The 26440-nt window shown below is 32.3% G+C and overlaps 1 protein-coding gene across 6 annotated transcripts; it reads right to left on the reverse strand.

The window, feature by feature from the left end:
- Positions 1-5620: 5620 nt before the first annotated feature.
- LOC112702770 (uncharacterized) lies at positions 5621-15644 on the reverse strand. Of its 6 annotated transcripts, none has more exons than XM_025753944.2 (22): positions 15462-15644; positions 15285-15328; positions 15057-15120; positions 14705-14816; positions 14544-14611; positions 14361-14458; positions 13879-14050; positions 13117-13336; positions 12325-12451; positions 11668-11777; positions 11449-11544; positions 11173-11301; positions 10891-11024; positions 10402-10491; positions 9806-9891; positions 9218-9401; positions 9052-9123; positions 8735-8774; positions 7716-7963; positions 6824-7001; positions 6128-6324; positions 5621-6049 (listed from the first exon to the last, which is right to left on the reverse strand). In XM_025753944.2, the coding sequence occupies exons 1-22, from the start codon at positions 15522-15524 to the stop codon at positions 5753-5755; spliced, it is 2829 nt and encodes a 942-aa protein (XP_025609729.1). In that variant the 5' UTR covers positions 15525-15644; the 3' UTR covers positions 5621-5752. The 6 variants fall into 6 exon arrangements, with proteins under 6 accessions (XP_025609729.1, XP_025609727.1, XP_072055383.1 ...); XM_025753942.2 differs by having other exon boundaries at positions 6128-6342; XM_072199282.1 differs by having other exon boundaries at positions 6128-6342; positions 9218-9363; positions 9819-9891; positions 11449-11541; positions 15462-15630.
- Between the last annotated feature and the right edge of the window lie 10796 nt (positions 15645-26440).

Raw genomic sequence — 26440 nt, forward strand, 5'->3', positions numbered from 1 at the left:
TAAGTATGATTTTGGTCCCTAAAGTATAGGTCGAAAATTTTTTTTGTTCCCAACCTTTTATACAAAATGGTTTTTAAGGTTTAACTTGGTTTTAATTTTTTTGGCAACGAAAGCGGAGACAAAGGTGGATTATGGACAACTTCTTCTTCTTCTTTCCTTCCCACTTCTTCTTCTTCTCTTCCTCCTTCGTACGAGCAGAAACACTCTACTTCTCTTATTTTTCTTTTTTTCTTATTTTATAATTTTTTATTATGGTAATTTGATCCAAAATTTTAAGATTTAAGGAAAAATGACGATTTTAAAACTTGGTTTTAAACCTTAGGGATAATATTATATACAAAAAAGGGTTGGGGGACAAAAAAATTTTTTGGCACATACTTTAGGAATCAAAATCGTACTTAACCCTAAAAACAATGAATTCAATTTTCCTTCCCCTGAGCTTGCTTCCCAATTTTCAATTTGCCAACATCACTTAGCCATTCTAGTTTGTAACAATTAGGATATTTTGTGCATTTTAATTCTATTTTTTTAACCATGGTAGAGCTAGTAGTGTTTGTATGACTTCCAGCATCAATGATTATGAGTCCAATCTTGCCTTCTAACATAATTTTTGTGTGAAAGATATTCTTTCGCTATTCTAGACAATCATTTTTTGTTTGAACATTTAAGATCCGCCTAGTAACAAGAGCCTCATCGCTAACAGCATAATCAACTACATCTTTATCATCTGTAGCATCCTCCAAATGTGGCATGTTCTCACACCCATCTGAGTTATCAGATTCTGAGAACACATCATTCTCCTTGATAACTATTGTCCTTTTATTTGGATACTCGAAAGCATAATGGCCTAATCCGCGGCTAGGGGTGGAAAAAGGCCAGGCGGCCTGCCAGAGCCTGCAGCCTGGCCTGTGTTTGGCCTGGCCTGGCCTATTATAAAATAGGTAAAGCTTAGACTTTTTTAAAAGTCTTAATACATTAATAGGCCAGGCCCAGACTTACTAATTAGCCTTATAGGCCTGTTATGCCTGCTTGGGCCTGTTAAAATATAATTAAATATATAAAAAATTATTTATTATTAATAAAATTATGAGATATTTTAAATTTATTATATTTTATTATAAATATTCTTTTATATTTTATATATGTTAGAAGTTTAAATTTTTTTATAAATATTAAATATATGACATATTACATATAATTATTTTTATTAAAATTAATTTTTTTAAATAATATTTTTATTTTTATAAAAAAAATTATCAGAACTTTTAACAGACTTCAGACCAGGCCAGGCTGAATAACAGGCCAGACCTAGTATTTTATAAAGAATCTATAACAGGCTGCAGGACAGGCTCAGGCCAATCAACTGTATGACAGGCCAGGCCTGGCCTGTTCCACCCCTATCCGCGGCACTTAAAGCATGTAAATTTTTGATGCCGTGAAAGAGGTTTAAATGTGGCATTAGATGAGCTCTTCTTCCCATGTTGGTTTATAGTATTCTTTTTTAATTCTGCAGTCTTGTAGTCATTCTTCTTCCCAAAATTAGTACCTAGGGGTGCACATGGGCCGGGTGAAGCCGGATTTGATGTGACCCAGACCCGACCCGAAATATACACCGGGTCTATTTATTAGACCCGAACCCGGCCCTAGACCCGATGAAACCAATACACTTTCGGGCCACAATTATATCGGGTGAAAATCGGGCCGTTAACATTACATTACGTTGATACCTTCTTGTAAGCTAGCATGTAAAAAAATTCAAATTTCCAAGACTCCAACCATTAGTTAACATGGTAAAATTCACTTAGAAAAATATAACAAGAACCAACCCTTCTTCAAAATTAAAGCATAACCACAATCAATACTAAAGCATAACCACAATCAATACTAATATTGTCTAATAATACCAAATATTTAAATCAATACAAATAACACAATCTTATGTATTAGTCTAAAGTCTTATGCATTCTAAACATAATACATTAATTTATAGTCTTATAATGACTAATAACACAAAATATTAAGGTTTACAATAAAATTTCACATAAGAATAGTCATGATCTATCACTAATAACACAAAATATTAATTGTGTACGACGACCGGGCCACCGGGCCGACTTCGGGTGACCCGAGCTATGGCTTGGACCCGACCCGAAATAATGACCGGGTCTATTTTTGAGACCCGTACCCGATCCTAGACCCGATGAAATCTCACCAAATTAGTCCCTAAAGTGTTCGGGACCGGACCGGACCTTCGGGCCGGGCCGGGTCTGTGCACCCCTATTAGTACCTGTAGAATCCCACTTTGACATAAGGTTGGGAAAATTTCGCAGCTCTTTCTCTCTTTACTATTTTTTCATCTTGATATCCAAATTTACTAAGTCTTCTATTTGTACAAATGGGTGAAGTTCAACAGCATTTGTAATGTCTCGATTCAACCTACTCAAAAAATGTGTCATAGTAGCTTCAGGATCCTTCTTAATATTTGCCTTGATTAGTAGCATGTCCATCTCTCTATGATACTCTTCGACTAACTTAGATCTTTGGTACAATCTTTGGAGCTGTTGAGGTAGCTCTTCGTAGTAATAAGATTGTGTGAATCGCTGTCGCATAACCTTCTTCATCTTCTCCCAAGATTGAATTGGTGTTTTTTCAATCTGTCTTTTACTTTTTTCTAACTCATCCCATCAGACAAGGGTATAATCTAAAAATTCTACAGTCGCTAGCATCACCTTCTTTACCTCAAAGTAGTTGTGACACTTAAAGATTAGCTTTATCTTCCATTCTCATTTTAGGTAAGACTCATGATCACTTCTGCCTTTAAATATTGGGATGCGCATTTTGATAGGATTGACGTAACTATCAACATCTTCCGTTGCCTATATTGCCTAGATTTGGATGAAGCCTCCTCTTCGAACTCCTCAGATTGATTGGTGAACAGATTTTCAGAAACACGCTTTTTGATCAAAGGTTAAAGAATCAATCCTTGAATTTATGTCATTAAGACGCTGTTGAACCCATTCAAGTACGTTAGCGATGACTTAGAGTCAAAACATCAGTTTTGGATCTCGGATCACTTCCTCTTCAGCTGTCACAGATTGGGTTGGTTTTGATGTCATTGAAGAACCACCAAGAAGAAAAGACCCCACATCACTCTTCTCACATATATCATTCGAATGAGAAAATTTGTGTTTGCACTCAATTGATTTTTTTTCTCTTTTGAACTCATCACTCCAGTTTTTTTTCCACTCTTTGATTGCTTTAATAATTTGCACTTTAGAATTTATAAAATTTAGACACCGAGCTAAGATAATCTGAATGATAGAGACTTTCAATTGGACGAAAAGACAAGTAGAATATGTGACAAAGGACAGAAATCAATGAGCGATACTAAGGGAAATCAATGAGCGATACTAAGGTGATAGAAACTATAAAAAATCTAATTAAAACCCAAAGTAATTTTAGAAAGTTAAAGGAAAGAACCTTGTAATTCAAGAACTGAAAAACAATAATTTGAAAAGTTAAAACAAAGCTAAAAAATTTTTGAATTTTTTTTTTGTGTTTCTTTTTCCATACTTCGCTTCTTTTTTTTTTTTTAATTTATAGTTTTTTTTTAGAACCTTTTTAGTTTTTTTTTTAGATGTGGACTCTGAACTAAATTTGCAGAAATAGAAGATAAAACAAAAAGACTAAACAAAAATCCTAAAATGTTTAGATAAATAAAAATTTATCTATGACCTGTAACTGATATCAAATGATAAGAAAGAAGAATAGAAAGACGCGGAACGAAAAAGATGAAAAATTTAACGTGAAAATAAGATGGACAGAAAAATAATTTTTCTACTAGACTTCTAAGAAATCTGTTCTTAACAACCTATGTCAGCTGAAGGAATTTCCTACTAGACCTTCAAAGGACTTGTCATTAACAACTTAGATCAAAGGGTGAAAATTGAAAGAAATTAACATATATAATTATCTTAGGTTAGATACTTCATTTTCTTCATGCAACAAGCAAAGTAAATCACTTATCTCACTTGATCACACAATGAAAAACGTGCATAAAGCAACTAGAAATTTTTATTTATCAAAAGTTAATCAGAATGAGTCATAAATAGTGTTTAAATAGACCCCTAACAGATCATTCTAAAAGTGAAAATCAGATAAGATAATTTATTGGATGAGATAAGATAACTTTATTTAATCAAATTTGATCTTATTGGATGAGATTGTACTGGTTTAAATTTAAAATTCTTAAAAATACTACTAAGCGAATCAAAATTAAATTAAATCTTCTAACAAACATTAACAAGAAAACAAACTAAAGTTATAGCTAATAAATTCGAAAATAAATATTAATTTTGTGACTCCCACTGAACTTGAAAAATATTAGTGAGCTTCTCCTTACTTCTTTGCACGTGTTCTAATGATGGACTATTCGAAAGTATAAAATCTCCATTCTACTCTTTTGTCTTAGCATGCCCAAATTGTCTTCTCGCATATGTATCAATGATACATGCTCATGTTCAAGAGGGTATTTTTGACATTTTAAACCTAAATGGTAAAATGGTAATCTTGTCATGTTCAAAGATCTAAATATTAGAAAAATTATATTATGTTGGTCTTGGGCATCAAGGAGACCAAGAGTTCATCTCAAAAACAGTCGTACACTCGTACTAAAATGGCGACACTTATTAGGTCCATTGGGCTAAGTTAGAATAATAAGAGGCCCAACAGTATTTTTCAAATCCAGTGAAAGACATAAATTCAGGAATTATTTTTGAATTTATATAGTCTATTTTAGTTTGTTTTGTTGTTAGAATTTGTTAGAAAATTTAATTTAGTTTTGATTTGTTTAGTAGTATTTTTAGAGATTTTAAATTTAAATTAGATTAAAAAATCTAATTACTATTAAATCAAAATAAGAGTAAATTGTCAAACTAGTCCCCGAAAGATCACTCATTCTCCAAATTGGTCCTCGAAAGATTTTTTAATCAAATTCATCCTTTAAATATTTTAAATTAGTCATGTTAATCCTTCTATCACTTCCATTACTAACAGCGTCAGAATTTATTGATATGGTACGTTAAGTAATATCACAACACATACTTAGTAATCCTAATTAATTATTAACATGATTAGTTTATAAAATTAGATCAAATCAACTCCAAATTGAGAGATTCCAATATCTCAAATTCTTCCCTCAATTAGATTTTGATTTGATTTAATTTCATAAACTCATTATGTTAATAATCAATTAAGATTCCAAGTATATTTTGTGATGTACTTAGCGTGCTACATTTATAAATTTTGACATCATCAACAAAAAAAATAACAGAAAAACCAAGATTAATTTAAAATCTTTAAAGGATGAATTTGATTAAAAAAACTTTCGAAAACCAATTTAAAAATTGAGTAATCTTTCAGAGACTAATTTGACCATTTACTCTTCAAATTAATAAAAATCACATATAAGTTACAAATCAATAATGATTAAACTCTCACTTTCCTAATTTTCTCATTATAGAAGGTTTTTTCACGTTTTGATATTGATAATTCCTGTAACCCTTTTGCTTGATTTCGCTTCGAAGGGTGGAGGATTTTTTATTCCACTAAGAGGGTTATAGACATCAAATCTGAATTTCATTAATATATCATAACAGATTAAATAAAATTTTTATATTGACTATCAACTATCTAATGTAATCCTCGTCTTTTATCCCGGTTTGGGACTCACTACAAAAATTTTCCAATAAAATTAATCGCATGAGACAACAGAGAGTGATACACGAAGATCATTAGACGTTCCACAAATATACATTCTATATGTATCAATTTCTTGTTCAGAAACACTAGCATTAGGAGCTGCATAGTGATTATTACTCACTCCATCATGAAGTGAAAAAATAATCTCCCTCACCATTGGTTCATGACCATTGAGAAGATTGCCCATGCTGAACACCTTTCTCCAAGATTGATTTGCCGTGGGTGGAACAAACATACTTGACACAACTTCTCTCTCATTGTTCCAAACTATTTGTTTCGTGTCGAATTCCTAAACAAAAGGGATAGATGACTAATTGTTAGTCCATGCTGAGGAAGAGAAAGATTACGGGGCATAGCGTAATTTCACCTTTTTGTTGGAGTAGTCTTCTTCCAAGCCTGTACCCATTCTTGGAATGTAGAAATTGTAGAAATCGATGAAGATTTCGACAGCAAGGCGTGGTGCTTGTACAAGTTTGCGATGAAGAGAAGCTGCAACAGTTAGTAAATTCTCAACATGTCCGAAAACAACACACTGTCGTTTTAGGTCTTCAATGGTCTCGCTATCTGCAGATAAGCGATTAGCTGTGGAAAAAATAAATGAACTAAGTTGAATAATATACTGCTGCTGCTAGCGACTTGACAAGTACTGCAGTGCCAATCTAGTCGCATTTTTAATTTTAATGAGTAATGTAATTAAAAATAATATAACATTAAAGAGTAAAACTACTTTTTCATAAAAAGCATATAATACTTAAATTTAACATGAGAATTGGAAGTCATATTTTAATGATGCAGAATGCAATGTACATACATATACAGGCCAAGTGTGCAATTAAGGTAATACATAAACATCGGTTGTAGTAGGCTAGTGGTAGCATCTTAGTGGCAGTAATTTTTTCCTTTTAACATGTTTATACATTTATATCTCATAAAAACTATACCTGAACTTGAAAAAGGTAAATTCAATAGAGTTAGGAGACAACAAAAAAAGGTTACAAATGGGAATACTTTTATGTATTGTATAGATTATTATTTTCAGCAGGAATAAAACAAATGAACAGACCTTCTAATGGCTTCAAAGCAGGTGCCATGGTGAGGTAAAGTTGTTGCATCTTAGTCTCCATCTGTTTCAATTCTCCATAACTGGTCTTATTCACTGTGTCGGCCGCTGCTAGGAAGGCAGTACATACCATTTGCGCAAGCAATTGATGTGGTCTTAAAGTTTCCAGATAATGAATGACCTAAAAATTTAAGGACAAACTAAGAACTACAAACTTTGTTTTGTTTTTAACATATATATATATATATATATATATATATATATAGAGAGAGAGAGAGAGAGAGAGAGAGGACTTAAACTGGAAAAGCTCATCTAAAAGCAACCCAAATACTTGTTAAAAAAATCTTTTTCCCTTTTTCATAGCATTATGTAGTAGCAAAATATTAATGTCATTTAAATCTACTAAAACCATTTATAAAATAAAGTAACAAAAATTATAGAAGGAAAAATCTACTATACCATCAGTCTTCAACCTTGATAGGACATTCAAGAACGTTGTTTCCATGAGCAACATGATTCATACAACCAATTTGGTCATAGTATTCCAGACATCATAATTTCTTAAGCAAATCTAATTTTACTTCATGCAAATGCATTTAGTCCAAGCTAACACAATTCTCCTAATCTCCCTGTTGGAAGCAGACTAGTATTATTAAGATCCAATCCTTAAATCAATGGAGTAAAATAAAAAATGGTTACAGATTTTCAATGGTTGAACTGTCCATCAATATGGGTATTAGATATAAAACCATCAGTGTGCCTGTACTCAACAGCTTAAGCTTTTGGGAAGAATAGTTCATGTGACTATGAAAAAACAAGTAATAACAACTATACTAGTCTAATTAGTATACTACTTGTTTCTCAAGAGGGAAAGGAGACAAGAAAAGGATCTTACTTTTTCTCCTTCTCTATTTGGATCAAAAAGCGGTTTCTGCTCTGAAGCAGCAAGAGCATGTGCCCTGTCCCAAAGTTCTCTCCATAAGTTGTCACTTTCGGACATTCTCTTTGAAAGATGTCCTCTTGGAGGCCAATTATCTTTTGATTTCTCAACCTCAGGGTCCTCTAACCAATCGGCAGGTGAATGCCACCGAATAAAATCTTCAAAAATGGCATCAGGATTTGCTGCTTTAAATGCTGCCATGTCTATTAAAATCAGCAAAGCAAATTATTTGTAAATCACATGTACTACACTGTAGAATTGTGGCATGCATTACTAAAAATCTCCCCGGAGACCTGTGTTCCGAGATCCAGTCAATTTATAACCAAATAGGAAGAGAGAAAGAGAGAATATAATAATAGTTGTTAAAAATATTTTATTTACATTGAAATTCACAGAAATCTTTCAACACAAAAATACCACTTTTGTGTTCTTCAGTTTCATTGTGTAGATGACTATAAACTTTTTATTATCTCAAAATCATTTTGCATCTCATCAATTTGTCATATAAAATTTAACATACGATATACTTCTGATAATATAATCAGCCATAAATTATTTGATTAAGTACTTGCAAACGTTGAATTTTTCTAAACTTTGGTAGTGCATGTCAGCATAATACGAGTGATTAAAAATGAGATTGACAAAAATCCCATTCCATTAAGAAATTTAATGGTTAAAGTACAACAATTCTAATGTCAAACTATAATAACTCATTGATACTGTGTGCACATTTAAATTAGTTTGATATCTCATAGTCCACTTACGCTCGTTCACAATATTTCCTCAAGGAAAGGAAACTTGTGACATGAAAATTAACTAAGGAAAGACATTATGATGGAACTATGCCCTAGTGATTCCACTCCAAGAAGCAAGTGGCTTACAAGATAGTAAAAGTCATCACATGCCAGTTATATCTAGGTTCGAGCCACTAATCAGTCCTAATTTACACATAAGTCTAATCCTTATTCTATTACCTGAAGTTAATATATCTCTTTCCAGTTGAGCAAAATAATTCTGCAACATGTAAATAAATAAATAATAAAAAGAATAACCGGCAATGGTAAATAATAGATTATTAACAGATTAGCTTTCAGTGTAAATGGATTAACTCAAGTTGAAAACTTAGCAACTATATTTGTGAAACTATTCCACTGTAACATTGGTCAATTTGACATTTTGAATGTATCTTTTATCCAGCTACTGTCTCAAATATTAAGCCTCTAATAAGCCTGGGTGTTCAAAGCTTTTGTAGTCAACCATTACTATAGGTACTGCATGAGTTTAAACTTACAAATGAACCATTAGAAGCTTCTAGAGCTTGAAGACGCTCCTCATACATGTCTTCTGTCATAAGTGGTGCTTCCTGTAGCATAATAGACAACCTCCAAAGCATGATATTCTTCAAAAACTAGGGGAGTAATATTAGGCGGCATATAGTGCGTGGATATAGGAGAAACCTGAGTGTATGGGGCATGCATTCTTTGATATGACTTGAGAAGCATCATAGAATCAATGACACCAGCTGAACCTCTCCTGGTTTGATCTGAAGATTTTTCACCATTTAAGAGATCGTCCTTTACAGGATCTTGACTAACTGTGAATGCTGTATCAGAATAATGTAAATCACGAGAGGTTGGAAAGCTGCAGGCATCATGAACCAAACATGTTACACAGCAGATATGCTAGTAAATAAATACTTGCAAGGATATTATGTACGTAAAATTAATTTGTAACTTGAGGTACTAATACATGATCAAACGTAGACAATCCACATGCAAAGGCTACATGAAAAAGAAACAAATAGAAGTAGTGCATAGAAGTAGTGCACATATTCTCCTATAAAAACATTTGAAGAAATGAATCTATATCAGAAGTGTAAAATTCAAGGTAACATGCTAAATAAATATACCAATATCACATGGAAATCTTAAATCTGCTAGAGCTAAAAATATGCACAGAAGATATTATGACCGAAGAAAATCTCCAGAATGAAGGTAGAAATGTGCTAGCAACTAGATTTGGAGAAAATAACCACTCAAGCACACCTTCTGGGTTCACCTGTAAACTTCCCAGAAAAATCCTCATTCTGTGCCTGCATACTAGATGTGTCATCCCCAACTGCACTTTCCTCCTGCAATTCATCAAGTATCAAGTTACATTCACAATGAAAAGAAATCTTGTGTTTTTGAAGAAAGTTAATACAATGCAAGGTTGTCAAACTTCCAAGTCTACCCACCCATCAAGCTTAAGTATACTCAAATCATAAGCTTGTAGGAACCAATAATGAAAAGTAGTTATAACATGGACTACAATTAGAATCCTAGAAAAAATAACGAATCAAACTTCACAAGACTAATAATCAAAGTTACTTAAGCAAGATGTCAGGATCTTAAACTTTCGAAAGTTCTAATTAACAACGCTTTTTGTAAAATACATTGTTTTGATGCTGGAGAGAACATATTTTCACTAAAATAATAACCTTGTATAAATTACCTAGGTTTCTTTAGCTTATGCTGGTCTAGGTTCACTCTAGTCTGAGCACTCAACTTAGCTATCTAAAATTAGTTTACAACATAACTTGAGAGTTTGCATGATTGTTACTCTAAAAACTACAAACATGAGGAAATGAAAATTTTGTGACCTCAGTCATATAGTCTATTTGATCTTCACTTCCCATACATTCCCGATGATCTTCATTCCATTCACGCTTCTTCTTAATGCATACTGCAAGCTAAATAAAAAAGTGGGGAAGTCATTAGCCATCTTAGACATATCAATCAACGTGATCTTAAAAGACCAATAAAGCATTTCTACTTATGATATTAAAACTTCACCAAGGGAAAACTAGGGATGAGTAATATTAAAATGATGTCAAGCTTCACTGGAATTAATTATTATAACAAAACCGATAACTCAAACAAATAGACCACACAAGGAGTAAATAAATAATTTCTTTCTTACAAGTAAATATATAATAGTCTATGGAAAAAAAAAAGCACTACAATTAAACTGAACAACTTGAAGGAAACAGAAAGCTATGTTCTGCAAAACAAGAATTAGCATTAAACATAAAGTTTCAATTCTGGGAGTATATTTTAAAATAAAATTCACCCAAAAAATGAAAAAATACCATATGAAGTTTCTGGTTAATCAAACAAGTTGAAAGATCAATTGAACCATTTACTGGCATCCTGGGTAATAGTTGAGACTCTTCCCAACACCACCTCACCTCTTGAACAAACTCTATCCAAAGGGCAGCAATAGCTGAAATACAAACCAAAAGTGGGTCATACAAATTAAAGTACACTACATACAACTGCAAGATACCTAAGAAAACCAATTCCGCATTAGCGACCAATAATTCTTTCTTCTCTAAGGATTACGCAACAAATAAACCCTATGTGGCACATACCACGTATATGGCAATTGCCGACCCAAAGAGAATGCAAACAAAATTGTGCAAAAAGAGTTTCAAGAGGTGCGCCTTTTATAGCTTGAGGGGTCTTATGTTCATCATAAGCAGAATCAATAAGCTGTACACCTGAAAACAATACATGAGTAACAGTTACAGAAAAACAAAGAAATGACTCACAATGAGCTTAGAGTACTGGAGTAATGATTCCATTGGAAGGAGGAGAAGAAAAGAAAAAAGGACAAAAAGAAAACATAGAGGAGCAGGGCTATGTACCTTCATCAAACAGTTCTTTGAGCACACGATCTCTAACTGTTGGTGGAGGTATAACCATTGAGGATTTCAAATTATCAGGACCTGGGCTTTCAGCTGCTACAAGCAAGAGGAGAAAATGTTGAACCATATACTGATGATTAATAGCATCAATAACTACTTAATACAAGCATACATTAATATGTCAAATATACCAATAAATACACCAAAACAAATTCAAACCTGAAACAAAATCTTCTAGAAATTGGGCCTCAAAGGACATCTCGAATGCATCAACCAGAAGATGCAACGCAGATGCAAATCCAAATTGATTCCCATTGGAATATTCAAGTCTATAAGTTTCAACAGAATATACAATAGAAAATTAACTACCAATACCTATTTATGAAACAAAAGAAACAAGCGTTCAATCATGAATATCTGTAGCAATGGCATGAAAAAATGAATAGCAAATGATATCCATGTATTGTAACTACCATACAATCGTGGATTTTTTTTTTTTCAAAAGAAAAAAATTAAAGATAAAAAATCTTGCAATTGTGCTAGGAACATAGGAAATATTCTCAAAACAGGATAATTAAGTAGAAGTATAGTGACTTGCATAAACCTTAAATACAATGAAAAACCATAATGAATGACATGGAACTAGAACCTAGTCATCCATTATAAGTGTTGTGAACATTTAGTTTGATATGGCGAGGGAAAAAAAATTCTGGTCAATCGTATGTGTGATTTTCTTAACTTCAGGATTGGTCAATGATCAGAACACATGCCATATCTGATTATTGTTTTGTATATTTAATTTTCATGGCGGCAATGTTCATAAGCAACCTATTCACTATCATGAATTATTGCTCATATTCCAATAAAGATGTTTACAGATATGGAGAAAAACTTGGAGAGATGAACCACTTCTCAGCTTCATGAGGTGAAGCATTTTCCACTTCTTCCATTTCCATAGAACTTTCAATGGTTTTCTCTGACCATATTGCTATCAGTTCAAAACCTGCATGTTATATGCATAAATTAAATGGAAAACAATTCACAATTGAGAGATTAATGGAAAAAATGAAGCTTAGAGAGCTTTCAAGAATTAAAAACCAAAATGTGGAATCACAAAACAATTTACTCTAAATAGATAAATAAATGCAAAAGATATTGGGGAAAGGTTCTCCCTAGGGATGCGTTTGCTTGGGGTGGAAAATTCAAGGTGGAGCTCCATGTGTAAATTTACACATCAAACATATCCATGAAAATCTCCACACCATTTTTGTCTCCTAACTAACTACACATGTAGAAAAACAAAGTAAATCTGAGTTAATTCGTTAAATAAAGACTTCAAAGTTTAAATTGATGCATGTATGTTTGCTTGTCCCTTTCTTGTAACAATTACAATTCATGGAAAAGAATAAAGTCAAGAAGAATATTCTGCTGAAGAGAGATAAAACCACTTTATGGATCTAAAATTCTTTTATCAGGTATGCAAATCAGCCCTTACTTGCTATCACCAATTATTTCCAAATTATAACACACCAGACTTGGGCTCCCACATACTGTGTGACAAATATATAAAAGAATGGTTGAGTCCTAAAACTTGTTCTATTTAACAAAGCATCCATTTGATAACCTTGAACTATGTCTATGTACAACATTTTTATTCATGGAATTTACCTTTAACAGGATCTTCAGAAGAATACCACTCACTCCAAGAACAATCATCATCCCACAGTCTCTCATTCGAGGACTCACCAGCGAGATTTTTGCCAGATTTTGTATTTTGAACATCAATATCTTTGATATTGTCATCATCGTAGGGAAGCGTTCTGTAAGTCAGCTTCATTGCAAATTGGACTTTGATAAGATGCTTATCAAGATCGTCTGTGCAATAGGCCTTTAATATAAAAAAGAAAGTAATTACTAGGGGAGAAAGTTTAAATGACAGCACTGAGCTTAGTAGAAGACAGTTCTGCATAGAACTTTTGACTGTAAGCATATATCACGGGTTAGAAAGTGATTTTGTTCAAAGAATCCATTCTGTTGGGAAAAACTATGGTGGAAAATAAAAGGGAAAACAAAAAGAATATATGACATGAATACTTTCTTTCAAAAGTTCATAAGACTGACAATTCTTTCATGAAAAATACAAATGTAAAAACATTAATCTTTTGAAGTGTTTCATTACAACCTATAAATGTCAATCATACATTTACTCACACATTGATCATGTAATATATTTTATATCAGGTGATCCTCCTAGCCAAACACATGTTTCGGCGCAATAAATAAATCTATTAGTTTAAAGAGAGAAAATTATAGAAGAAAAACACAGTGAACTCACAAAGGGGATATCAAATTAAAATTGGATTTAGTGCATCATCATAAAATTCAAGAAGAAACAAATTTTAAATTAAACAACGTGGAGCATGAACTCACAAACTTAGATACAAACAACTGATACAGCCCCTCCAAATGCATGAGACTCGGTGGAACTTGACTACCAATTCGATCTGCTTCAAATCTTCTAGTAAATGCAGTACCAGTGTTCTGAATGCCAATATATGCTTTCCGTGAAGGATCATGAACTGGAACAAATGCTGGCCATAAACTACATAACTAATGTTATAATAAACTACAACTTTGCTTTAGTTATCAAGACTTCAATAAACCCGTTATTTTAACACCTTTCAATTCAAATCAGATAAAGCATAGCATACTTCATCCAACAATAGATTAAACTCTCCAATGAGAATAAAGAGGCATGGACCCAAGCTTTAAAGTTAACAAGTAGTATTACTCGGTCACCATTTTCAATTTGAGATAAAATGATATATCAATGTGTCAGTGCCACCAGTGCCCACAAGTTAATGTGAATCCCACAATTCACCAAACGTTACAAAACAAGGAATACATATTACCTTGAACTATTTGACAGAGCAATTGCAACAGCACTCAACAGCTTGCTAGCCTCTGGTGCATCAAGAACTACACCACTTGCACTTTGAGGAGCAATGAGCTAGTGATATGCAAGACAAGCAAGCAGTTCCTCAGTGAAAACATTAATCTTTCAATGAAAAACTAGATACAGTGTTAAACCATACCAAAAATTCCTTTACACCAAAACATAACTGCAGATCATGAAAAGTAGAATTCCAGTCAAAAGATTTGCCTGCATCACCCAGAAGGCAAAACAAATAAACAAAAACAAGTCCTCAAAACCAACCAAACATTTTCAAACAAAAAAGATGGTCAAAATTAGCACCAGTTTTGGTTTCAAAATAGTACTCCATCCAATAACTTTTCACGTCATACTGCAGTTCAGATTTGATCTTGTATGAGTTTTTGGAATTCTCCAAGGGAATTGCACCTTTTTCCTAGAATCAAAGAAAACAGCAAAGTTCCATTAATAGAAATGAAAAGAATAGGAAAACACACTTGGCATACTAAACTGATAATATCTTAGAACTGACTATGAAAGATTTCAATGTTCATACTAGCAGCATCTAAACAAACTGTATTTAGCAAGAGATAATCCAAATCAAACATATAATTTATTTAAAAAGAAAGTTAATTCTTAAATTCAAGTCCTGAAACTTGAAATTAAGCAAGCATACCAATAAATTATTAGGACCATCAGCCATCCAGAGACGACAAATTGCCTCAATTTTAGAAATGAACCTACAAAATAAATTTATTAACATAAAAGAAAAATGTTATCATGACAGTAGATTAACATCATTTCAACACAAAGAACCATTTCTCTTACAGTAATGCTATAAAGTGTTCTTGTAATTGAGATTTCATGCAAATTTGAACGAAGAGGGCTCGAAAAATAAACAAACCTTTCCCATGAAGAAGCTATAGTGAAATCATCAAAATGCTCAAACTGCATTGACATTTGAAGAAGGAGGAAGTAAAATTAGCACTACCCCTAATACCATCATGGCACGCAATAAGGAACCCACCGATTAATTAAGAAATAAGTATTTCGATTCAGTGGTGAAGGAGAAAGAGAATACCACTTCCTCTGAAACATCGTCGTCGGCATCAGGTTCAACCTTGGGGGAGCTGGAAGACTCCATTGAAGATTTGTGGAAGATGGAAGATCACGGAATGCGCATCATGTATTTCTGTCCCAAGTCCCAACGTAAACATGCTATTACAGAAGTACCAACTTATTATGATTCACAAACGAGTAAACTAAGAATTTTAGCCTCAAAAACTATTATTTACATTCTTAATAAGAAATTAGTGAATAAATTGAAATTAAAAAATTTTAATAATGTTTAACTTTTTGTAATAAATAATTCAACGATTAAAATATTTATTGCCAACGAATTATAACTCAAATAACATGTTTCTATTCTTTTTAATCTCACTTAAAAATCGTGAGTTTGAGTTTTATTCCTAATTTTTTTTAAAAATTAAAAAATTTATCGAGATAAATAAAAATAAGTACAAGTAAGATTGTCAATAACATTAATTTTCTATGAAATCGGATCCTATCCCTTTACAATTAAAAAATACTTACAGGACTAGAAAGACCACTTCTATAAAAAAAAAAGGATGAACTAAAAATTCTATGGTTATATTTAAAAAAGTGACTTAGATTAAAAAATAAAGACTAAATTAGATTTTTATATTATATTTAGTATAAAATATATAAAATTAAATTATATTTTAATATTATATTTAGTTTAAAATAAATTATTTAAATATTATTATTAATTAAAAAAATAAAAATAATTAAAATTTTTTATTTAAATAAATTAAATATATTATTTATCGAAATATATAAAGTACAATGTATTTATTGATATTGACAATATGTTATATATCAGGTGTTGTAACCCAAATTAAACATATATCTTAGTAATTGAGTAACCAAAATATTGATGTTGAATATATTTCGAGTACATTTGGTAAAATCGGACAAGCAGTACCTAAAATACTGAACGAGATCACAATATTCGAGTAGTCGAGATATTAGTCGTTTCTGAATTTTTTAAATTCGATAATTTTTAAACTTTTTTAGATCTAGTATTTAAAGTATAGATAACTCTCCGATAATATTTATACGATAACATCAATCGACTAAATATGTAGGGGTGGCAACGGGGCGGGTAGGGGCGGGTTTTTGCTCTACCCGACCCCGCCCCGCCCTACAAAAAACCCGCATCAAACCCGCCCCGCTCTACCCGCGGGTTGTAAAATGTTAAACCCTAACCCGCCCCGCCCCTACCCGCCCCTATAATTATTAAATCCAACAAATAAAATTAAATTTTAAAAATTATATAACCACCATTTACATACATAATATAAATTAAAATAAAAATTTATATATGATATAATATTATTAATCATTTTACTAATTATTTTATATATGTTACATATATTATATATTAAAAATATATATATTTACATATATATTATATATACCGGGGCGGGTTCAACCTAAACCCGACCCCGCCCCGCCCCGTTAAAACCCGCCCCGGTGCGGGGGCGGGTAATTACCCGCCCCGAGCGGGTAGGAGCGGGGTGGGTACCCGCGGGTTCGGGTAGTGTTGCCACCCCTATAAATATGAGGTAATACATAGGGTATTGAATTTTGAGGTTAATTTTTGTCTCTTTTAATTTGAAAAATTAATTAATTTATACATTTAGACTTTATTAATTAATTTATATAATTAATTTACATATTAAGAGAGTACTTTGAGTTAATTAATTAAAAGATATAGGAAAATAATGAGGAGTCATATTATATTGATTTATATAATTTTATTCAACCTGTAAAGATAATTAAATATAGGTATTTAGAGTAGGTGTTAAGATATTAACATATAAAATTAGATTTTTTTGTTTTAATTAATTAGGATAGTTGGATTTAAATTAACTATAAGAGCGTTAGTTAGTATAGAATATATTTTTCAGTGACTTATAGGATATAGTTGAAAATAAAGAATTAATTTCTTAAAATTTTCATTAATTTTTTTTACTTCGATATTACTAATTAATATGAATGTTGTTATATGAACATGTTATTTATAAGAAAACATATGTTGTTTATGAAATTATTTTTTTGTACTAGTTTCTAATATTTAACTGTATCTAATATTTAATTATAATAAATATTATTTAGGAGTCATTTATACTTTAAAAAAGTATTAAAAAGTTTTTTAAGTATTCTTCGATCAAAAGAGAGAGGGAGAGAGGGAGGAGAGAGAGAAAATTTCATCTTCAAGTTCATATACAAGAAAAGAAAAAAAGAAAAGGGTTAAACAAGAAAGCAAAGTCCAATCACACAAATTAAAGACATATTAAGCTAAGTCAGAAGTTAAAAGTGATTTATTTCTATTTGCATGCAAGTTAATTTCTTCACTTCTTCTACTTTTTGCATTGTCATTTTTGGAAAAGTTGAAAAAAAATGAAGACTGATTGTCTGTTGTAAATCAACGGATCAAGTTGTTACTTGAGGCCAAAGCACATTTTCAAGAGTTCGGATTTGGGATTATCACTGAGAAATATCATCTCTGCTGCTCTGCTACCCTTAGTCAAGCAAATGAATCAGATTTGAAATCCCTAATTTAGGGGTTGATTGAAGAAAAAGATGGGGTGATTGATCAAAGTTCAAAATCCAAGAAGTTGACTCAAAAAAACCCTACCCGTGGCTCAAATCAAGGTACAAAAAAAAATTGAATCTGTTGGGAAGACAAGGAGAGAGAACCCGTGAGAAAAAGCAAAGAGTGAATTCTCGCTACTGAGTTTGAAGTTTTGGAAGCATTGCACCTACACTAAAGGGAGCACTCCGCTAAGATGAAGAACAAAGTTATGAGTTCAGATGTTGGGTTCAGTGCATAGTGTTAAAGTCGTGTATCATCAATCTCCTTCATGTTTCACTGTTTTGTGTCTCAGTTTCAATGTATATCTTTCTTAATTTTTTTGAGAGGTAAAAGACAAGAGAGGCATTGAGAAAAAGCCATAGAATGAAAAAGACTGAGAGATACACTTGAGAGAAAAGTCAAGAGTTATTTCAGATTTTTTTTGTTGTATTTTTTGTCTTGTGTCATATACCTGAGAGATATTCCTTGCTAAGTTGGGTAAGCACTTAGTGTGGTGAGTCTAGGTATTAGCATAGCCAAGTCAAGTTTATGTTGAAGCTTCTATGCCCAGATAGGATTGAGTTTAGTCTTAGGAAATTGGTGTATGTAATACTTGGATTATAGTGAAAATTCCACCAATATTGTGGTAGAGACTAAATGTAGGTTGCATTACAAGACAACTGAACCAGGATATATGGCGGTGTCATCATCATCATCATCATCATCATCTTCTTCTCTGTTTTAATTCTATTTTTCTGATTTTTATGAGATAAAACGAAACTGTCTCCTGATTTATCCACTGCACAGATCAACAGAAATCAAGTTTAAAGTTCTTTGATTAAAGGCTCAAAGTTAAATAAGGCCATAGATTTAACCCTCCCCTTCTCTAATCCTTCTGAAACCTTCAGAGACTATATGTAAAACTACATGAACCCGCTAGACAATCCTAAACTCCAAATATACAAGGTTCAAGCTTAGGATTTTACTAATTCGAACAGGGTAAATATGCTTCGTTCTCTGCTATACCTATGATCCATAACCTAAGTTCTCCACAACACATCTCAGCATCTCTAATTGATTTAATTCAGTAATCTGTTTAATAGTAGCAAGCACAAATAATAAGATACAAACACAATTAAGAGCAAATACAACATGTATAGCAATTAGCAGTTAAATAGAATTATTCACATAGGAAAACCAAACACAATATATACACTCAAACAATTGCATATAGATGCACATGATGTATGCCTGTCCTACTGGCCATGAGATCACGTGTCGGTTATACTGCTAAATCCGACAAAAAACTCTGTTGACACCCAAGATCGGTCTCTCGGTGCGTGTCTCCGGGAGGAACTAACAAGTCATGGTACCATTATCTCAACAAAGAGTGTCGTTTCACCTTCTTCCGGACATATAAATGTACCAAACAATGGAGAGTGCCGTCTCACATCAATGGAGTGTGCCGTCTCACCTTTCATCCAAGAGAAACCACGAACAAGTGGGATTAACCACCATCTTTGCCCGAAAAAAGTATCAATGCAATACACAAGAGGGATAGCACCCAAACCTTGCTATTTCAGTCATTCAGACCACAATTCAGTCAACAATAATGTATTTAATCAATTTTATAATTAGTAGGTTCATTGACCATAGGATTTTATCAATTTGACAATAACATATACTCATTAACCCAAATTTTCATTCAATTTACCAATTCCATTATCTTGTGAGCGGGATAACACCACCACCCTTACCGCAAGCGAGATAAAATCACCATTCCTGCAATAATTTCATCCGATTTACCAAGTGTTTTTCTGGAAATTAAACAATTCATTTTATTGTATCACTTTCCAGTGCATTTGAGGTTTATTTATTAGTTATTCAACTCTATACGGAGGTTAGATGGGTTTATAAACAGACTGGAAAGGCTAAACAGACAAAAATTAACATTTCAAAAAATTTTACACAGTCGTGCATACGAATATCCCATGTGTACGCACAATTTCAATTTATTTCAATTCGGATTGCACATCATGCATACGCGCAAATCCCAATTCATGCGTACGCATGCATGGTGCGTATGCGCAGAATCACCATGTTTTAATTCTGTTTGAATTTCATGCGTACGTATGCCATGTGCGTATGCACAAGTTCGTTTTCATTCGTTTCTGTTTTATAATTTATGCGTACACATGACCTGTGCGTTCGCACAAGATCGTGTTCATGCGTATGCACGATAGGTGTGTATGCACAGATTTAGTTCTGCTAAAAAATCTGCAACTCTGTATAATTTAGTTTTTCACCCCTAATTTAAAACATCAATAACTTTTGCTACATTTATCAATTTGCATCCATTCTTAGACTGTTTTAAAGTTCTTATCACTAACTTTAATTTAAGATAAATTTCATGTGATTTCAAGCTTCGAGCGTCAAATTATGGCCTGTCAAAGTTGGTTAAAATTCTATTTTTACCCAAATTTACAAAATGTCCATTTTTAGCAGTTATCAATCAAATTCAGTCCAAAACCACCCCAAAGCCATTTCTAAGCATACTTAGCATATATTTATCAATTTCTAACTATTCAACATCTAATCAACCAAATTTAAATTCAATCATTCATTTCCAAAGTTTTCCATCAATAATCAATACCAACAATTCCATTATTCAATCAAATCTCACCAATTCAACAACAAATTAAAACATGACAATTACCCAATTTACCACAACTTACAAAATTGAGAATACCTCACCCTATCACAGCCTCTAATACAAATTTTCATTTCGAAGCCCTTCATAGGGAATCATACCACATCAATTCAACCAAGCATACATATATATCCATATCATAATTCAAGCTACCATCTAACAACCAATTAATCACAATAACAATCATTTCTATTCAATCCTATGCTAGGGACAATTAACCTAAATTTTCACATAATTTTACATAATATCTATTCAAAACTAAAATCCGTACCTCTTTGACGACAGTCTCAACCTCAAAAAAAAAATTTTCCGGCAATTTCCAACTTCAACCGGTCTAAGCCCTACAAAAATCCTCACTAATGTGATCCTTAAAATCTACCCGCATCGAATTTACACCAAACTAATCCATTTCGTACCAATTCAAGCCAAACCAATCCTGTTCAATCTAATCACATTCAAATTTCATAATATTCACACTAGGTTCTTTACACAAATTTGAAAAATATTAGAAAAAAGGATTCTCCTACCTTATTTCACATAACTTTGGCTAAAACCCCACTAGAACTCAAGATAAATCTCCCCTTAAACATCAAAGTCACAGTTTTCTCAACATCTATACCCAAAACATGAATTTAGAAGAGAAAAGGAAAAATGGGGTAACAATTTCGAAGTTTCTTACCACAATATTTAGATAAAATCGAAGAGAGAGTTGAGATGAACGCGTGGCCACAAACAGATCATCAATTGGAGATACGGTTTGGAAGTTATGCAAGATTGAATGTAGTGATGAATAGTAAACTTAGGACTCTTCACTCTCTTCTCTACTTTTATCCGTGTCTCTCACTAGGGGTGCACATGGCCCGGCCCCCGAACACTTTAGGGGCTAATTTGGTGTGATTTCATCGGGTTTAAAGTCGGGTAAGGGTCTCAAAAATAGATCCGGTCATTATTTCGGGTCGGGTCCGGGTCATAGCTTGGGTCACCCGAAATCGGCCCGGTGGCCCGGTCATCATACACAATTAATATTTTGTGTTATTAGTGATGGATCATGGCTATTCTTATCTGGAATTTAAGTATTGTAAATCTTAATATTTTGTGTTATTAGTCATTATAAGACTATAAATTAATGTTTTATGTTTAGAATGCATAAAACTTTAAACTAATACATAATATTGTGTTATTTTGTATTGATTTAAATATTTGTTGTTATTAGACAATATTAGTATTGATTGTGGTTATACTTTAGTATTGATTGTGTTTATGCTTTAATTTTGAAGAAGAGTTGGTTCTTGTTATATTTTTCTAAGTAAATTTTACCATGTCAAATAATGGTAATGGTTGGAGTCTTGGAAATTTAGATATTTTTACATGCTAACTTACAAGAAGATGTAATATTAACGACCCGATTTTTATCCGGTATAATTATGGCCCGAAAGTGTATTGGTTTCATCGGATTTAAAGTCAGGTTCGGATCTAATAAATAGACCCGGTGTATATTTTGCGCCGAATCTGGATCACATCAAACCCGACTTCACCCGACCCATATTCACCCCTATCTCTCACTCTCAATGGGTGAAATGATGCTAAATTTGTTAAGTGTGGATGGCTTATAAATTTTGGATTTGGGCTTAGTAAAGTCCGATTTAATTTTTAGTCCGCTGACTTTATCCATGACCAAAATATTTAAGATAATTGTTTTAATTCATATCCTAAACATTTCTATTTTTTTGATTATAAATTTTAAATTTTTAATCTTTTTGTTCATAATTAATTTATTATTTATTTATTTATTATTTAACCAAATTTTACCACCACAAAATTGGTTTCCCTTATTAACGGCCTAGATAGAGTATATTATATATTGATTGATTTCATTAAAATGTGGGTCATATGGCAGACCAGTGACCTAACCAACACAAATTGTCCCTACTTTTCATCCCTTTGTTCATACCACATTACCATCATTATCGATCGTTATCATTAATATTATTTTCACTTCATTCAATCAATTGATTAAAAATGTGACAATCTTACTATCATGATTTTGAGCCCTTTGCCACATTTCACTGTAATCACTACGTTACCACCATGCTACATGAAGCATTCACTGTTTTGATGGATTTGGGTCATTTTTTTTTTTGTCCTCCACTTTTTCTAACATAAAATAATAGTCTAACACAAATAAGATACGAACTTTTAACTTTGGCTTCTATGGAAGACATCACTCTCAAATCATGTAAACATGAAGTTAGAGAATGGTAATATACATAATCGATACTTTTCAACATATTTGATGGCCTGCCACACATAAAGTAATGGTAATTATTTTTCATAACAAATTCTTTTTCAAGTATTCTACACATCACCTACATTACAAAAAAAAAAATAAATGCTGAAATAAACCGAAAAGAAGAATTACTCTTTCTATTTCTCGAATGTTATAGGAGCAAGGAGTTGACCGAAGTGGTGAAGGTTGAAGATTGACCGTGGCCTCATGTCTAAGCTTGTGATTGGCCATCAGTCAATGGATAAGAGAAATTGGATAAGGAATTTTTGTTAGGGTGTTTGAATTTTAAGTGCTATTTATTATGTCATGAAAATTTATATGCAGTTACGTTGATATAACCTTAATAATTAATAAAGACAGTTAGATTATTTGATAAATTTAATTAAATTATTATTTAATAACTTTTAATGATATTTTTTTACTAAAGATAGAAATTTAAATTTGCGACCTCTTAATTAAATATGAAAAGATTATGTCATTTGAGTTATAACTCATTGATTAATAATTTTTAACGATTACTTTTATATTAAGATAATTATATATGAATTTTATTTTTTTATTAACATCAGGATAAATCATCTTAAAAAAATACAAATAACTACCAAAATTATTTTAGAAAGAATTGACGGAAGAAAAAAATAAGTGAGTACAATATTTAGAATTTAATTATTTTGTATTTAAAGATATATTTTAAGAGTATAATAATAAAAATATCTTTAAATTTTAATGTATTTAATATATTAAAAATATAAAAAATTATTTTTTAATAGTTTTAATAAAATATTTTTTTTAATATTTTTAAAATATATCTTTAAGATATAAGTTATTAGTATAAATAACAAGAGATAAACATGAGAAAAAACATCTTTCAACCGGTTATTTACTATTAAATAAATGCATTACGATAAACAAAAACATAGTTATTACAAATGACAAGAGATACCTTGAAAAAATAAAAAATATAAGTTTAAGTATCTCAATAATATCAAGAAAAAGGCAAAAAAGAAAAAAAAAAGAAGTGTAAAAAGCTTGACAGTAACATTTGAAGACGTTGCCAATGAATTCAAATAGTTTGAGATTGAGCCTATATAGCAAGGTTCTGAAAACCGAACCAGTCATCGAACCGTTCTAGTTACTGGTTTATTGATTTATAGGTTCAACTGGTTCAACCGTAGTTAAACCGAAAAACCGTTTTATAATAAAATAATAAATAAAATATAAATAAACACATTAAAATATAATTATAGTCTAATATAAATCTTAAAATATCATCCAAATTAAAAGTATTACATAAACCAAAATATAACACCCTGGTATTTTCAGAAGACTCAAAACAAAAATATTAGTGTAACACCCCAAGAATGAACAAACACATAAGCATAAAACAACATGAAGTTAAATAGCAGAAAAAGCTGACTCTTACTCACTCAAACCAGAAAATTAGTTGCAGAATTTCAATTTCAATTCAAGAGAAATAAACAAACAAAACCTACCTATCAATTAATTGCAGAATTTCAATTTCAATTTCAATTATTCAGTTGAAACAAGCAAACAATTATTCAATCAATTATTCAATCACTATATCAGTTCACACTTCACAGTTCACATAAAAACAATTATTCAATCACTATATCACTATATCAGTTCACAGTTGAATAACTTGAATCAGAGTTCACAAAACTTCACTATATCAGTAAACCACATATCAGATATCACTATAAAAGAGACAATGGTTGCAAAAGGGGACAGAGACACCGACAGACAGAGACAAAGACACTGAGAGAAGCAAGTATGTATACCTCAAAAAACCCCTTATGTAAACAATGGAAACAATGTTTATTCACGATGAGTTGCTTGCAAGAAATTAAAATGTGCATATACACATATAGAGTAGGTAGAAAGAGATGTAGAGAGTAGACTAAAAGAGTTTAATTTGGTGATTAAACTGCAGAATTCAACAAAGTAGCAAGACCTCTTCTGCAATTAAGCTCACAATCTAAACTCATATCTAACAAATAGCTCAAAACTTCAGGGCATCAACACACACCAATACAGGCAACAAAGATCAAACAAATCATCAAATTGCTATGTGTAATAGTAACAATGCATGTTGCAATTGCTCAGATATATTCTTTTAACTTTGACAAAAACTTCATTCAACTCAAGAGAGGGATAATAAATCTTGAATCTTCCTCAGAAAATCCAAATTAGCCATAAATTTTTAGCAAAAAAAAGTTGTAAATATTTAAACTATGTACAGAAATACTGGCTTACAACACAGCATCAGAAGAAAATGAAACAGGAATTCAGCAAAAATTCTCACTGCACAAGCAAGCAACATGAATCCACACAAATGCTCCTAACTGAATCCAGTGATTAGGCTCAAATTAAAACAAGACTCAGCATCAACAGGCAGGACAAGGCAGCAATAAATCAGTATGCAGCAGCATCAATCAAGCCAAATTGGCACAGGAGCAAACCATACAGCACAAACAAAGCAAGAAAATCAATAGAACAGCAACACTTTCAGTCATCATCATTATTAGAAACAAACCTAAATCCACTATCCAGCTCAGATTCGCTAACCACCTAATCAACTAACATTCATTTCTAACTAACTAAGCTAATCAAAATTAACTAGCTATAGCAACAAAATGAAAAGAACAGGGGAAGGGCAGAGACCTGGAAGATAGAGAAGAAGCAGAGATGGGGGAAGGGAGAGTGAGAGTGAGGCGGTGGGAGACAGCGAAGGCACCTTCTTAGTTCTCCACGGCTGCTGCGGTGGCTCGATGGCGGTGGCTCGACCCGTGTGAGAGTGAGGCGTTCTCACTTCTCAGTTCTCGATGGCTCTAGGTGGCGCGACGGCGGTGTCTCGAGCCCTCGACCCGTGTGACGCGGTGACGCTAGTGACTTCAGTGAAGCAAGCTCGCTCGAAAAAGAATCATCAACAATGGGAACCACTGAAGCAGAGAGAGCAGCGAAGCCAATTAGGGATCTCAGTCTCAGCCTTGGGAGTTTTCGTGATTTAGGACTTCAGAGGGAAAAAAACTCAAAAATGGCAACGTTTTGTTGCTAACTTAAAAACCGGCCGGGTCACGATTCGGTTCGACCGACCGGTTATCGGCCGGTTCGCCGGTTCAATTCCAATTTTTTAATTTTGTGGTTTCGATAATTGACCGATCCGTTTTTCAGTCCGATTCACAGTTCGACCGGTCTGACCGGCCAGTTCGAACCGGTTTTCAGAACATTGCTATATAGACGATGTTTCACAAACAGTTTGAGCACAACACATTTGCACATGTGATATATGTGCAACTATCTACGTGTTTTATCTCGTTTATACTTAATCTAAAATCATTTATAATATAAATGAGATAAAAAATGAGACACAAATTTATAAAT

The sequence above is a fragment of the Arachis hypogaea genome, chromosome 7, assembly GCF_003086295.3.
Source record: "Arachis hypogaea cultivar Tifrunner chromosome 7, arahy.Tifrunner.gnm2.J5K5, whole genome shotgun sequence".
NCBI lineage: Eukaryota > Viridiplantae > Streptophyta > Magnoliopsida > Fabales > Fabaceae > Arachis > Arachis hypogaea.

Bases quoted from the DNA above. Each gene is read 5' to 3' on its own strand.
- LOC112702770 (XM_025753942.2), bottom strand. From the start codon at position 15,524: ATGGAGTCTTCCAGCTCCCCCAAGGTTGAACCTGATGCCGACGACGAT. The intron at 15,121-15,284 runs GTTTGTTTATTT...TTTATTTTGTAG, and splicing joins ATAGCTTCTTCATGGGAAAG to GTTCATTTCTAAAATTGAGG. The intron at 7,964-8,734 runs GTAATAGAATAA...TGATTTTAATAG, and splicing joins AAGAGATATATTAACTTCAG to ACATGGCAGCATTTAAAGCA.